This window comes from Arachis ipaensis, chromosome B4 (assembly GCF_059453495.1).
Source record: "Arachis ipaensis isolate K30076 ecotype BB chromosome B4, ASM5945349v1, whole genome shotgun sequence".
In the NCBI taxonomy this organism is placed as follows: domain Eukaryota; kingdom Viridiplantae; phylum Streptophyta; class Magnoliopsida; order Fabales; family Fabaceae; genus Arachis; species Arachis ipaensis.
In genome coordinates this window covers 14,798,399-14,812,961 of record NC_142439.1, presented here as the reverse complement: position 1 = coordinate 14,812,961, position 14,563 = coordinate 14,798,399, and the positions used below count along the sequence as shown (strand labels likewise).

At 33.9% G+C, this 14,563-nt stretch overlaps 1 protein-coding gene and 1 pseudogene across 1 annotated transcript; one reads left to right on the top strand and one right to left on the bottom strand.

The window, feature by feature from the left end:
• Positions 1-2,368: 2,368 nt before the first annotated feature.
• Positions 2,369-8,214, bottom strand: LOC148566739 (uncharacterized; annotated as a pseudogene).
• Positions 8,215-11,372: 3,158 nt separating this feature from the next.
• On the top strand, positions 11,373-12,179 carry LOC107636111 (uncharacterized protein At4g02000-like). The gene has a single exon (XM_016339644.1). The coding sequence runs from the start codon at positions 11,373-11,375 to the stop codon at positions 12,177-12,179; it is 807 nt and encodes a 268-aa protein (XP_016195130.1).
• Positions 12,180-14,563: the final 2,384 nt, after the last annotated feature.

Sequence of the window (14,563 nt, the reverse complement as noted above, 5' to 3'; positions counted from 1 at the left end):
AATATATTGTTAGCAATGGTTTAAATAATAGGGTATGATTTTAGGCCAACTTTAAAAGAATTTGTTAATCAAATGTTTATTTAGATTTGTTTTTTCTTTAAACTAAGTTATTAAGCATATGTTTATTAACTTAGTTATTAATTATTTAACTAAATATTTTTTAATTATCTTAATTAAGTAACAAGATGTTTATTTTTTTAGTTACTAAATATTTAAGTAAATGGTTTTTTTAATTTGTTATTAGATATTTAATTTACTTCTTGTTAGTTATTTAGGTAAACGTTTTTATTTACACTTTGTTTGGATACAAGATGAAAAATGAAAGGAAAGAAAATGGGAGGAAAGAAAATGAGAGGAAATAAAATGGAAGAAAAAGTTGATTTTTTTTATGTTGTTTAGATGAAGAGAAAATGAACGGAAAGAAAATAAGAGGAAATTTTTCTTTTGTTTAGATGGAAGAAAAAGTAAGAAGAGAAAAAATCATAACCAATTGAAATTACATTAATACCCTTACCTATTTTATATATAAATTATAATATACTAATGTATTTAAATTATTTCTTAATAAAAAAAGTGATCCCAATTGTATTTCAAAATTTTAATGTATTATCTTTGTTAACAATAAAGATTTTTTTGAATTTATCCTTTTCTATTGTCTTTTAAATGTCATAAAAAAATGTATCATTATTTTTTAAATATATACAAATAAATAATTTCATAAAAACATAATAAAAATTACTCATATGTTACATCATTAATCTCCTTAATCATATTTAAGAAAACGTTTCACTAAATCATATTTACAAAATAAAATATTATCATAAGTGGCTAGCATCCGTGTGACAAAATCATATACAATTTTTATAAACATATAACAAAATGCCAAAAGTGTAACAATGACCAGAACTCCAGAAAAGTACTATTTTATCACCACACAGTACTTTCAAAAGGGGTAATTCTTCATGGTCAGAGTCATCAGCATACGCCTACTTCTAAAAAATCAATTCTACATGACTTGAGCCATCCATACACATCTATTTTAAAAAAGAAAGTTTTCTCTAGTTAAAGATATTAATACATGATCGATTTTTACTTGTACTAAGCAGTGTACCCATTGTTCCCAAACATTTTCAAGTAATATAATTCCTGCACAAGCATATACAACAAAGATAAATTAACACAAAGATCAGAGTTGATCATAATAAACTATTTTATCGATATCTTTCTATTCAAACAACCAATCAATCTCAAAGTATCAACAAAAAGTAATTTCCAACTATGTGTTAACATAAATAAAACAGAAAATGATATCTTGTTCAAATACATGAAGATATACTCATACTTTACGACAATAAAAAAACACATAATCAATTGTTAAAAGCAATAACCTCAAATTAACCAAAAATTAAGCGTGTATAAAAATTATAGCAGTAATGGTGAATGTTTTCTGGAAGTACCATATCTTCTAAGCGAACACCAGCAGTAGTCATGAAATGTAAAAGAGCATCCAGTCGCATTTCAGGTGGGATCCCAAAAACTTGCATCTGATATAAACCTACTAGACCCAATTCAGTCAACATATCCCATACATCTGAGGAGTACTTGGTGAATCTAAATTAGCAGAAAACGTTGGGATATCATGTCTCATATTAACATCTATGTCAGAAAATCCAATGTTTTCAAATGAGTCATTCGAGTCAATGGGATCTCTATCAAGTTGTTGAATCCTTTCTCGTGAAGTAGCAGCCCCTTTACCGGTAGCTCTATCAGCTCCGAACAACTCCTTAAAAGTATCATAATGCTTAATTTGCATTTTTTTTTCATTTTTCTACATGTGATTTTTCCTGCATAAAGAAATGTTAAAATTATTTTGTGACTCACTTCATCATTGGTAAAAGTAATAAAAAAGTATAAGATACCTTAATAAAGTCCTGCCACACTTCTTCTTCAGCTTCAAACTTTCTAGTTACAGGATTCCATGCAAATCCACTTAAGTGATGAAATAAGTCATATGCTTCAGCAAAATGATATTTCAGTGTCTTCATTCTATTCTTGATGTGGTTTTTCGTTATGTGCGGACCTATTGCTATACTCAAATTCTTCATAATTGGCATACACTTCAATTGTCCACGAGCCATCGTGTCTATTACCTTTCAATGCTTCTTCTGCTAACGCATTTAGCAGAACTTCATCTATATCATCAGACCATCTTAAGTATTCTTTAGAAGGTTGAGTTGCTTCTGTTATTTTATTTCCTTTATTTGGCATTATTTAACTTGTAACATTTCCTTTAAAAATTCAATTAAACAATTCTGACGATAAACTACACGTATATATACATATTCAAATATATCAAGCGTATAATCACTCATAATGTTTGATACACATTCCACATTTCAGCTGCAATGTTATCTCGTAACAATGCTGCATGCCTATATTCCTCATCACGTTATTGATTTGGTTGTGATCTATCTATATTGCATTCTTGTAGCAATTTTCGATCAACCACATCAATTATAGATTGATCAACATCAATACCCATCAAAAAGTTATGCAGTATATAACATGCCAAAAAAATGTCTCTCATAGTTTCAAATGAATAATAAGGTTCAGTGTCGCGAGCTATAATTGGAAATCTTTTCTTTAGAACTCCAAAACATCTTTCAATGACATTTCTTAATGAAGAATGTCGGTGGTTGAATAGTTTTTTAGGATTTTGTGGCTCACGTATTGAATACTCTTTCAGGTGATACCGAACACCTCTATATGGTGTAAGTATCCCAGGCTTCAGCATGAATCCAGCATCGCCTAGATAAAATTTTCCTACAAGAGTTGCATACAAAAATTAAAGTATAACATATTATGACTATAAATTTAACTTTATGTAGATGATTTCATAAATTATATTATCACAGACCTTCGGGAATTCGAAGTAGATATTCCTTACTTAAAGCATCTTTCAAAATTCTTGAGTCAGAGGCAGTTCCTTCCCAACCGGACAACACCTAAGTGAATTTCATATCAAACCCACAGGCCACTAAAATATTTTGTGTTGGGTGATCTTTTCTTCCTCAAAAACGAAGGGCGTCCACCCTTGGTACCTTCACACGACTATGAGTTTCATCTATGGCTCCAATGCAATCCTTTTTTGGAAAGTATAATGACTTATTAAGATAACATTATTATAATTATTTCATTGACAATTACATAAATGTCACTAAGTAAATCAAAAGAGTTAGTACCTTAAAAAACAGATAGAATCGACTATTATTAAGTATTTCATAAGGAACTTCCTCACCAGATGGTTGCTTGAAGAAGTCTCTCTCTAACGATAGAATAGCATGTAGAACATTGTGAAAGTGACGACTAATTGTCTCCCCTAAGCGGTGGAAGAAGAAAGACATGGTTCTAGTTTTCACATTATGCCCTATAATATGTAGGAATTTAGCGACTTGCTCTTCAACCGTAGAACGAGTTGAATCCTTTACTCTACCAGTTTCTCTTAACTTCTGACTGCCTAAATGCTTCAGGGCCCATATGTATGACATCTCGGCATTTTTCAGACTCCAGTAACTATGTCATTAATTGATTATGCCTAAGTTCTCTTTCCAAGTTGTCGTCATTAATTTTCCTAGGCCTATATTGTGATATTAATTCCAAAAGATACCACTGATGCACTGCAACACATAAAAGAGATATGACATAGATATGTTGTCTATTTTCTAACTCTTTCCTGACACGAGTTAGTATTTGTATTGGTTTAGGATGATATAGGTTAGTAGAAGTGATTTGACCTACTTGAAATTCTGAATCGTATATGACGTTTGTTCTATCTTCAAGATTCGTATCTTTGATATTTTGTTATCCATCTGAAAATATGATGTTTAGGGTGGACATATCAGTAAAGAAAGTAACCAGAAAGTTACATATGTTGTTACATTGTAACAATTCATTTGTCGAAATATAAAAAATAATTGAAACTAAAGTTTTATATAAAACTATGGTGTCATGTTATAAACATGAAAATACCTTGTTATGAGGTACTTATCTCCAACTCCTAAATGGCAAACTCGATTTCAAAGCTGACTGCCATAAACAATAAACATAAACTATAAATGACATGATATATTAATAAATGCATTGGTTTATCACCAAAATTCAGTGGGAAAAATATAAAAACATAAGTTACGAGTAAAAATTAGATGAGACCTCAAAAGGAAATTATTCTATAGTAATAGTTGTATCTATGTCCCATGCTTTATGTCCATTTATTCATTTTTATACTAAAAAAAAACAAAAAAAAAAAGAATAAGTTGTCCCATTGATGATTGTAATAATTAGGTAGATGCATCAAAACACCTATAGATAAAATCTAACCAGATGGATCCATTTAGTAAGCGATGGACTTTTAAATAAACTATACCATGATATTGATTCAGTTGACCCTATAGTTTGTTGCAATTTAATCATATAATTAACAAATCAAATCAATAAAAAAAGAAAAAAAATTAAAAAATTAAAAAATCAAACATATAAAAACATTGTGATAACTGATAAGCATGGTACATATTCTATGAATTTTATAACTACTTAATCTATATTAAAAATACTATACTTTCTTATGTCCCAAAGTTATTTGGATTATTAAGATAGAGATTTTTCCTATGGCATATATAACAAATAGACAAATTATAAAGAGTTAATTTTTATGATATCTCCAATTTAATATCTATTATCTAAAATAATTGTAATTGTCATGGTTTATCCACCACCAATTTTTGATTAAACTAATTTAATTCCGATTCATGTTAATTTTCTCAAGATATGCAATGGGAGTTTTTCCAAAAAAAAATTTTTGATTCTACAAAAAGAATCATCTACAAAGCAAGAACCTAGTAGACTAAGCGAATGATGCATGAACTAAAGAAGAAGTTGTGAAATCTCTCCTTTTATGAATGATATATCTGATAGCTATTGTTGATGCTATTCACATGAAAAGAAAGTAAAAAGGGGAAAGAAGAAGCTGGCTTGTGTCTTCAAAAAATTGCTTCCAGCTACCCTACAAGGAATTGTGTTTAAAATGTATGTTCAAATTGGTTGAATGATTTAATCGGTCAAAACCCCAAGTTTAATTAGTAAATTGGTTTAGAATTACATTATATGCATTATGAGCTTAATCTTTTTTTATAATCTTAATTCCAATATGTTGCTTTCACAAATCACAATCCATATATTTTTTCCTAATTGTTGAGTAGACTTTCCTAAATACAAGTGCCTGATTATCTGGTGGTTAGTTGTACATAGATCAAGACTTAAGAGGTAAAGCTTTTGGTATTTTCTACTTATTTCTCACACACACTTTTCATAGTCTCATTAATAATAATGTACCTAAATTTTATAGTCACTTCTGAATTTTTTTCTTCATATTTGGACCACCCCATGAAAAAAAGGGGGCATAATGTAATAAGCTTTGAAAAAAATCTTATGATTTAAAAAAAAAGGTTAAATCATTTCAAATATCGAATGAGTTAAAAATTACTTTTTTTTGGGACCAAACATGAACTGGCAGTGAAATATAAGGTTAGATATTGTTGGATTTTTGAATTAGGATGAAGAAAGCATTTGAAAACAGACAAGGAAGAATGGGATATTTTTCCACTACAAAAATAATCGTCATCCATGGAATGTAAATTAGAACATTATCTCAGTTGAAAAACAAAATAAACTATATGCCAAAATGATTTTTTCATTTCGTTTTGAGAGAAACTACGAGTACGACAAAAAAAGAACTCACCTTTCTCTTGAGGATGTCCGGATGAAGATGTGGTGGACCTGTCACAACGATGACGAAACTGTTGTAGCAATGTGGACGAAGATGGAAAGCTACAGTGGCGCTATTGAGGAAGAAGGCCAAACGGGATAAGACAAGATACGTGTTCTCTTTTTTCAGGAAGATTGAATTAGGGATTCTAATTTCTGTAATTGAAAGGGCAAATTTGAAATTTTACCCATGATTTCCCTCCAATCTCAGATTTCTTCCCAACTTTGAAGAGATAATTTTAACGAGGGCCCATATATACTTTTCTATTTTCCCTTCAATTTTACCGTTGATCCAAACAAAGGACATTTAATTTTTCCATCCATTTTCTTCTCCCCCAATTTCTTTCTTTCCAAATTCATCTCATCCAAACAAATTGTTAATGTAAGTTATGAAAGAGATGGAAAATGAATGTTGTTATTAATTATTTAACTAAATATTTCTATTTAAATTATATTATATAGACGTTTATTAATTTAGTTAGTTATTATTTAAGTAAATATTTTTATTTAAATTAATTTAAAAGGTAAATGTTGGTCGTTATTTTTTAAAATAGTTTACTTATAATTTAAATTAATTTGTTAAGTAAACATTTATTGGGAGAAATTTTTTACTGTGAAATTTATATAGCTTGATAGGTTTATACATTTCTTATTCAAATTTTTTTATTGTTTACCAGAGGTCTTGCCTACTTCTTTTTAAGAGAGTGAGTCACAAAATCCTACTACCGGACGCCATTGTCCCCTACCTGAGGAAGGCTAACTTCGGTGACGTGGTGCCACTCAGGAATTTCGTATTTGACAACTCTTTGATCACGGAAATTGTGGAGCGCTGGCGTTCTGAGACCCATAATTTCCACCTTCCGTGGGGTGAGTGCATCATCACCCTACAGGACGTCACGTACCACCTCGGGCTATGCGCTAATGGAGAACTAGTAGGTGGGTGCTTCCGTAATTTTCATACATGGTACGGGACCAAGACTTGAGAGTTGGTGGAGCAGCTACTTGGTGCCAGGCCTCCTGCAGTCCAGCGGCAGGGTGCACAGAGGAAGGAGTCTTTCTCTGTCAAACTGACATGGCTTCGGGAATGACTCCGACAGATGCCTAATACGAATGATCCAACCACCCTCTGACAGTACGCGAGGATCTACATACTGTTGATGATTGGGATTTACCTGATGACTGATAAGTCAAATAATCAGGTCCATCTCCGGTGGCTCCCACTATTAGATGACTTTTAGAGGTGCTGTTTTCTGTCTTGGAGATTTGCGGTGCTAACAAGGACGTAATATTCCATATGCTCTGTAGCACATCGCTCTACCATAGACATCGCAGGGTGCACTCCTATGCTAGTATCATGGATATACCAAAGATTCACTAAGTGGTGTCCACATAAGCGACAGGTTTACATGTACCCCATGACGGAGACAAACAACTTGCAATGCTTGAAAACCTCCACACAGGCAGGGAATACCTAAAATACCTTATCAAACATATTGCAATCACGCACCATAAGGTCCCCGTCATAGTACGGTACAATCCTGATCTCATATATCGTTTTGGGACAACAACTCTACAGTGTTTGCAGTAACTTCGGCACCTTATTGTATGACTCCTCTCAATCACTGTATATCTGGGCAATTGCCTTTTGTTTTGCCATCCAGACCTTTCTGTACGAGAGTTTGAAGTGATATCTTTGCCTAACTGCACCTTGTAGGATGGAGAGTCTGACGGATGTCGAGGATTGTATCAACGGGAGGATGACACAGCAGATGAGACTGTTGTCCAACTATCGGTGATACTAAGACATGGTGGATGCTTAACACGTGTGCGCTCCTCCAACCCTATGCACCTCTCTAAAGAAATAGAATAATCGTGGTTGAGATGTACAACAAGCAAAACAATAATAAATAAGAATATAAAACACAGTTAAACTTGAACTTACCAATATCTGAGATTCTGTCGGAAAGCAACACGGAGACGCCAAGGGCAGCCTGCTTCAGATTGTCGGTAATGCACATGGTACTTTATTCGATCTGAGTTCATGACTCGGTACTCAGTACTTCTGCAAATGCTGTAATTCTTCACACCCTGCATTACTGCATCTCTACTTTTGATTCTATGGCCAACCCGAAACTCTACACCATCGTCAAAGTTGTAACCGTCTTCACCCGTGTTGGAAAATAGATTTTTCTGTTGCATCGGGTCCAGATCCAATGTATGATAGTCACTAAGTACAGATACCGGAATTGGGTACGGGACAGGCAGAAGATACCGACGTGATACCTCGATTGGGGTCTTTGGTGCAAACTCCTCATCATCATCATCTTCAAAAGAACTCCACTCGTTGCTATCCACAACATACTCCTCATCAGATTCATCACCGTCAATATCCATTTCTTCCACTGGACTAGCAACATGTAGCGATTTGGGTGCGAGAGGTGGGTCATCCTGCACAAAGTCCGATTGGCCAGATCCACCGCCACCGAGTCACCAACTTCCGTAGAAAGTTCCATCACTTGTTCTGCGATGATTCTCCCATGGATGTCAAACATCAGGCACACATGCTCATTGCCATGGAATCAAAACAGACAAAATCGATCATCGGTGCTGCCATCCTATACCCCACCCTTCCGATCTCTTTTCTGCTACTATCACTGATGCTACTCAATATTAGACTCTTCGCCTCTGACAAAGAACTTACTCGCCAGGTACGCAACAGAATGAGATTCTCACACTCAAATATCACCTTAGTGTCACTATTTCTCATATGACAATTGAGATACACACTTACAACTAAATATCAACTACTATTAGATATTTTATCTTATTTTTTGGAAGAAAAGGGTAAAGAAGAAGAAGTAAAATATTTGTGGAGAATACTAAGAGTTGCACATCCTTTTATAGTTGCTAAAAATTTGTCGTTATGTATCTCGTTTACACTGTAAACGTCATAAATATTCATGTATCTCGTTTACAGTAAACGAAATAAGAGTACACGTCATAAGAGATCATGTGCATTTTTGTAAAAAATGCTACAAAATTTACATATTTTGATAAATAAATATTTTATTTATTTAAAAAAAGTCTATTCCTTGATGCAATAAGATAGGGTCTCATTCAACCTCACTTGTCCACACCATGGTTTCATCAGAAAACCCAAAAAAGAGGATTTTACACCTCTAATCACTCAATATAACGACTAAAATAGTTCAGAAAGTATTTATAACATCTTTTTAGATTAAAATAAGAAAATCCTAAGCCCACTAACATAAAATCTGTAGTAACTAAATAAATAAAATTAAAATACATTAAATCAAATTGAACATTTTAAAAATATAAACTAATAATTTTTTAAATAATACTTAAACTCTTTATATCACGAATATTTATAGTACGTATCACATATTTTTTTTTCTTATATAACAAGATTGAGTATTTATTTAAAACCATCAAAAGTTGAATCTTAGAATAGAGTTAAACCCCATTTTGGTCCCTGAGATTGGCGAATTGCACTAATTTGGTCCCTGATTTTTCAATTGTCATAATTTGGTCATCCAGATTAAAAAAAGTGCACCAATATAGTCTCTCATGTATCTTCCGTCTCCGGAACTCAACACCATTAGTGGCGTAGCTCAAGCCTTGTCACGCTAGACATATTAAAATGATGTGGTATATATGCGTTTTGGCGCTAAAAAAGGCACTAAATGACGTCATTTGAGGGTTTGAACAATACTAAAACGTTATACCCCTCTCTTTTAATATTGTTCAAACCCTGAAATGACATCATTTAGTGTTCTTTTAGCGTCAAGACGTGTAAAACATCGTTTTAATATGTCTAACATGACAAGACTTGAACTATCTCACTAATGACGTTGAAAAGGGACTATGTTGGTGCATTTCTTTTTTAAATTTGGAGAATCAAATTATAGCAATTAAAAAGTCAATGACCAAAAGAGGGACTTAACTCCCTTAAAACATAATAAGCATAAAGAATGTCAAATTCTTTTGTCTTAGAGACAAAAATATCCTTGTAGAAAGAAAATAGCATAGAATAGAGACAGAACATTAGAAAAAAAATTTTGCCGTTTTATTTTAGTCTTGCCAACTCTAATGCTTCATTGTCTATGTTCTCTATTTTCTATGACAAACAGCGATAGATCCAAAAATCCTATAAAAATAGATAAAAAATTAAAAAGTTTATATAATTAAACATTATATCATATATTTAGTAACATTGGTTTCTTTCATTATTTTTAATAAAATATTTATTAACAAATGTCATATCCAAATAGAAATTTTTAAAATTAATAATTTCATATTTTACTATCATCCATAACTAAAAGTATTTTTTAAATTTATCTATATAAAAAAATTTCTTTTCGGACAAAACTATAATTTTATGTATATTTTTTTCTTGATACATTTAATTAGAAATTACTATAAAAGTAAAAGTATTTTTTATATGATAATAGATGTAAGAATAAGAAAAGAAAGTTAGAAAAAGATAGAAGGAACAATAAAGAAATTCATTAAACAAAATGACTTGGCCCATAAAAATATATTATTAGTGAAAAAAAAGTTAAAATATAAGAGATGGGATTTAAGCCCAACTTGAGAATATAAAAGTATCACTAGTGAACCATTGGAAGTTTGCATATCAAGTATCTTACATAAGCTAAAGTATGGAAGCACACTACACACGTTAGGTAATCCTGTGAGTCTCGTGATGAATTTTTAGCATTTTGTTTTTTCGTTTTCCTTTATTAGAATAATTTAGAAGCTTAATTAGATTTTGGCATCGTATAAATTGAGATAGGAGACATAGGTATGTGGAAGAATCAATTTGGCTTTATACCCAGTAGATTTATCATTGAAGTTATATATTTGTTAAGGAAAATAATAGAGATATTAGAATAAAAAAAATCTACATATAGTATTTATTAATTTTAAAAAAACTTATGATAAGGTATCAAAAGATGTCATATAAAAAATTTTGAAAAAAAAAATATAAAAATTGTATATATTTATATAATTAAAAATATGTAGAATAGAATTATAATTAGTGTGAAGATTTAATATAGTATAAAAAAAATATTTTTTATTGGTATAGAATTGCATCAAAGATTATCTCTAAATTCGTATTTTTTCACATTGATTTTGGAAGTGTTTACAAAGCATATCCAGAAATGAGTACTATAGTATATATTTTTTGTCAATGATATTGTCCTCGTGGGAGAAACAAGAGAAGATTTAAATCCAAAAATTAGAGTTGTGAAGAGGAGTTTTTGAGGAGTACAGTTTGCGCATAAGTCATAGTAAGACGGAATATATGGAATGTAAATTTGGTAGGTGGGGAAAAATAATAATATATAAGTGAAAATTGAAAAAAAAAACATCTTACCACAAGTAAAGTGTTTTAAGTATCTATACAGGATAAGTGCTCTGTTAGGGTTTCTTAGTGCTCTGTTAGAGTTTCTTAACGGAGTTCCTAGTGCCGTCAAGGCTACATTGTCAAGATCAATTAAATCTCAATACAAGTCTACGTAATCTGCATGGCTGAGACAACGAGGGATGAAGATCGGATCGAGGAAGACAACCTGAAAGGAGGTAGGAATGTGATTCTACTGGAAGAGGCAGACATATCAAAAGGTATTAACGCTTGCTCCAATAGTCTCTATGGCAGACTCTTTGCTTCCAAAACCTTCTCAATTGGAACCATGGGGAATGCTTTAAAGGCTATATGGGGAAACCCAGAAGGATTTAGCGTGAGTGACAAATGGGATAATTCCTTCCAATTCTTTTTTAATAAAGAAATGGATGTCTTGCGTGTTGAACGTGGTTCTCCATGGCTATTCAAAGATTATGTGCTCCATGTCAAGAGATGGAAGGAAGATCAGATCTGTGATGAAGAGATTATTTCCAATTTTCCAGTTTGGGTTCAATTTTGGGGTTTGCCAGAATCGTTTAAAACCCTCGAAGTTGGACGTAAATTGGGAGAGAATCTGGGCACAGTGTTAGAGGTAGGTAAATTTCAGATGCGAGGTAGAAAAACTAGGATTGTGAAAGCCAAAATCAATATCGATGCTACCAGGCAAGTGATAGATCAGTTAATAGTGGCAGGACCTAATAAAAAGGAGGTAGAAGTGGCACTGCGCTATGAGAGACTTGGAAAGTTCTGTACCTATTGCGCAAAATTGGGGCACGAGGTGAAAAACTTCCATGATCTGCTGAAGGACACAGAGAGTGAGATGGTAAAAGAGGATGACATTGGCGAATGGGTTAAAGCTAGCCAAGTGGGAACGCGAATCTACTCTGAAGGAGAAAGAACATTCAACAAACTCAACTCAAAACCAGAATAAGGCCACTCAACGTAAGGAAAAACCGGTCTTAAACTGCTTATTGGAAGAATTTGCAGGGATGTCAATGCAAGAAGGGAAACAAAGTTTGAAACCACAAGACACTGGTAATAGGGCAGCACCTGAGTCACCTCAATCAGCCAATTCTAGAACAGAATGCATGGAGGTTATCATAGCTGGTCAGTCCAATACCAAGGAAGATGAAGGGCAGCTTATGCAATTCGCTATTGGGGAGTGTCTCACCACAGAAAAAGGTAGGAAGTGGAAAAGGTTAGCAAGACAAGGTGCTGCAGAGTCAGATACTAAAAGTGAACCCAAAAAAAGGTTGATGAGTGGTATAGCTGAAGTAACTACAAAGAAAGCAAGAACAGAGGATGAAAATGCAGTTAAACAGATGGTGGAGGGTGCCAGCCTACAAATGGCACCCAAGGCGCCATGAGAACTATAGTTTGGAATTGTCGGGGTTTGGGGAGACCCCTGACAATTCACACCTTAAAAGGGATCTGTAAATCCCACTCCCCCGAGATTGTGTTTATAAGTGAAACAAAGAACCAATCTCGACAGGTGGAAGCAAAACTTCGGGTATGCGGCTACGAAAACTGGCATATTGTTAACCCGGCAGGAGTGGCAGGAGGACTTGTGCTAGCTTGGAAGGACAGCATCAGTGTTCAAATTATTAGCAGTGGAGAATTTTTTGTGGCAGCCGAAATTAAGGAAGTCGGAAGTAGTGAGGTATGGGCGTTCATTGGTGTCCATTTGAGTTGTTCAGAACAAATTCGATCCTTACAGTTTGAGGAGCTTATAACAATGAGCCAACACATGGAAGGAAAAGTGGTAATAGCAGGCGATTTTAATGCTATAACAAGCCAAGCGGAAAAGGAGGGTGGAGGCCAAAAATTAGCAACCACCATTGCAACATTCACTAATTTTATTGACAGTAACGAATTGGTGGATATTGGAATGGTGGGGCACCCTTTCACGTGGACAAATCGAAGACAAGGAGAGGATTTGGTGAAGGAGAGGCTTGACCGCTATTTAGTTGGGATGGAATGGAAGTTGAAGTTTCCGAATGCAGTGGTGCACAGGCTCACAGAGTCAGGCTCGGATCATGCTCCAATTTTGATGGAAACCGAACCTCAATCCTGGCATAGTAAAAGGCGGTTTAAATACCAGGAACGTTGGTGTGGAGAAGAGGATGTCAAGAGAATTGTCAGTGAAGTGTGGAGAATGGAAGTTGTAGACTCGGCTATGTTCTCCTTGGCCCAAAAGTTGAAAGTTTGTAGACATAGACTAGTTCAATGGCAGAAAACTCACAAAGTAAACTCCCGGAAAGAAATTGAGGACCTTCAAGCTAAACTAGAGGAGTTGCGGGTGGCTGGAATCAATGGGGGAGAGGAGGTTACCAGTTTGGAAGAGAAGTTGGAGCTGGCATATTTGAAAGAAGAGAGCTATTGGCGAGAAAAATCTAGAATCAAGTGGCTAAAAGAAGGAGATCAGAACACTAGATTCTTTCACCAGAAATTTCAATCAAGGATGCGAAGGAACATAATTTGGAGATTAGTGGGGAGGGACAATGAGATTGCATCGAAACCGGAGGATATTGCAAAGGTAGCTGAGGACTACTTTTGCGATATTTTTACTTCTTCTTGTTCGGCTGATCCGAATCCATACTTAGAGGATTTGGAGTCTAAGGTTACAGCTTCCATGAACCGTAGGCTCCAAAGGCCAGTAACTATGGACGAGGTCAAAAGAGCTACATTTAGTGTTCATGCTCAGAGTGCTCCTGGTGATGACGGGTTTACAGCTAAGTTTTTTCACTTTTTCTAGGATATAGTTGGAGGTGACGTTTTTAAGGCAGTGAGAAGTTTCTTTCACAGTGGCAGAATTTTAAAAAGTTTCAATCATACTCAAATTCGTTTGATTCCAAAGGTGCCAGATGCTAGTGACATGACTCAGGTACGACCGATCAGTTTGTCTTCAGTTATGTATAAAATTATTTCTAAAGTTATGGTGCACCGATTACAAGGTATTATGAATAAAATTATAAGTCCAAATCAGAGTGCGTTTCTCAAAGGAAGACTCATTTCAGATAATATTCTAATTGCCCACGAATGTATGCACTATTTGAAAAATAAGAGAAGTGGGACAGAGCATGAGATGGCTATTAAACTAGACATGAGCAAGGCTTATGATAGGGTTGAATGGCATTTTTTATGGTATATTATGGATAAGCTGGGGTTTGATGCTAAATGGATTAACTGGACTAAGGAATTAGTAACGACTGTTTCTTACTCTGTTGTTGTGGAAGGTCAACCATTTGGCTATTTTAGGCCAAATAGGGGCATCCGACAGGGTGACCCCCTATCTCCATATCTCTTTCTTTTTTG

Excerpts from the sequence above, each read along its gene's own strand:
- LOC107636111 (XM_016339644.1), top strand. The coding sequence starts at position 11,373 with ATGGCTGAGACAACGAGGGATGAAGATCGGATCGAGGAAGACAACCTG.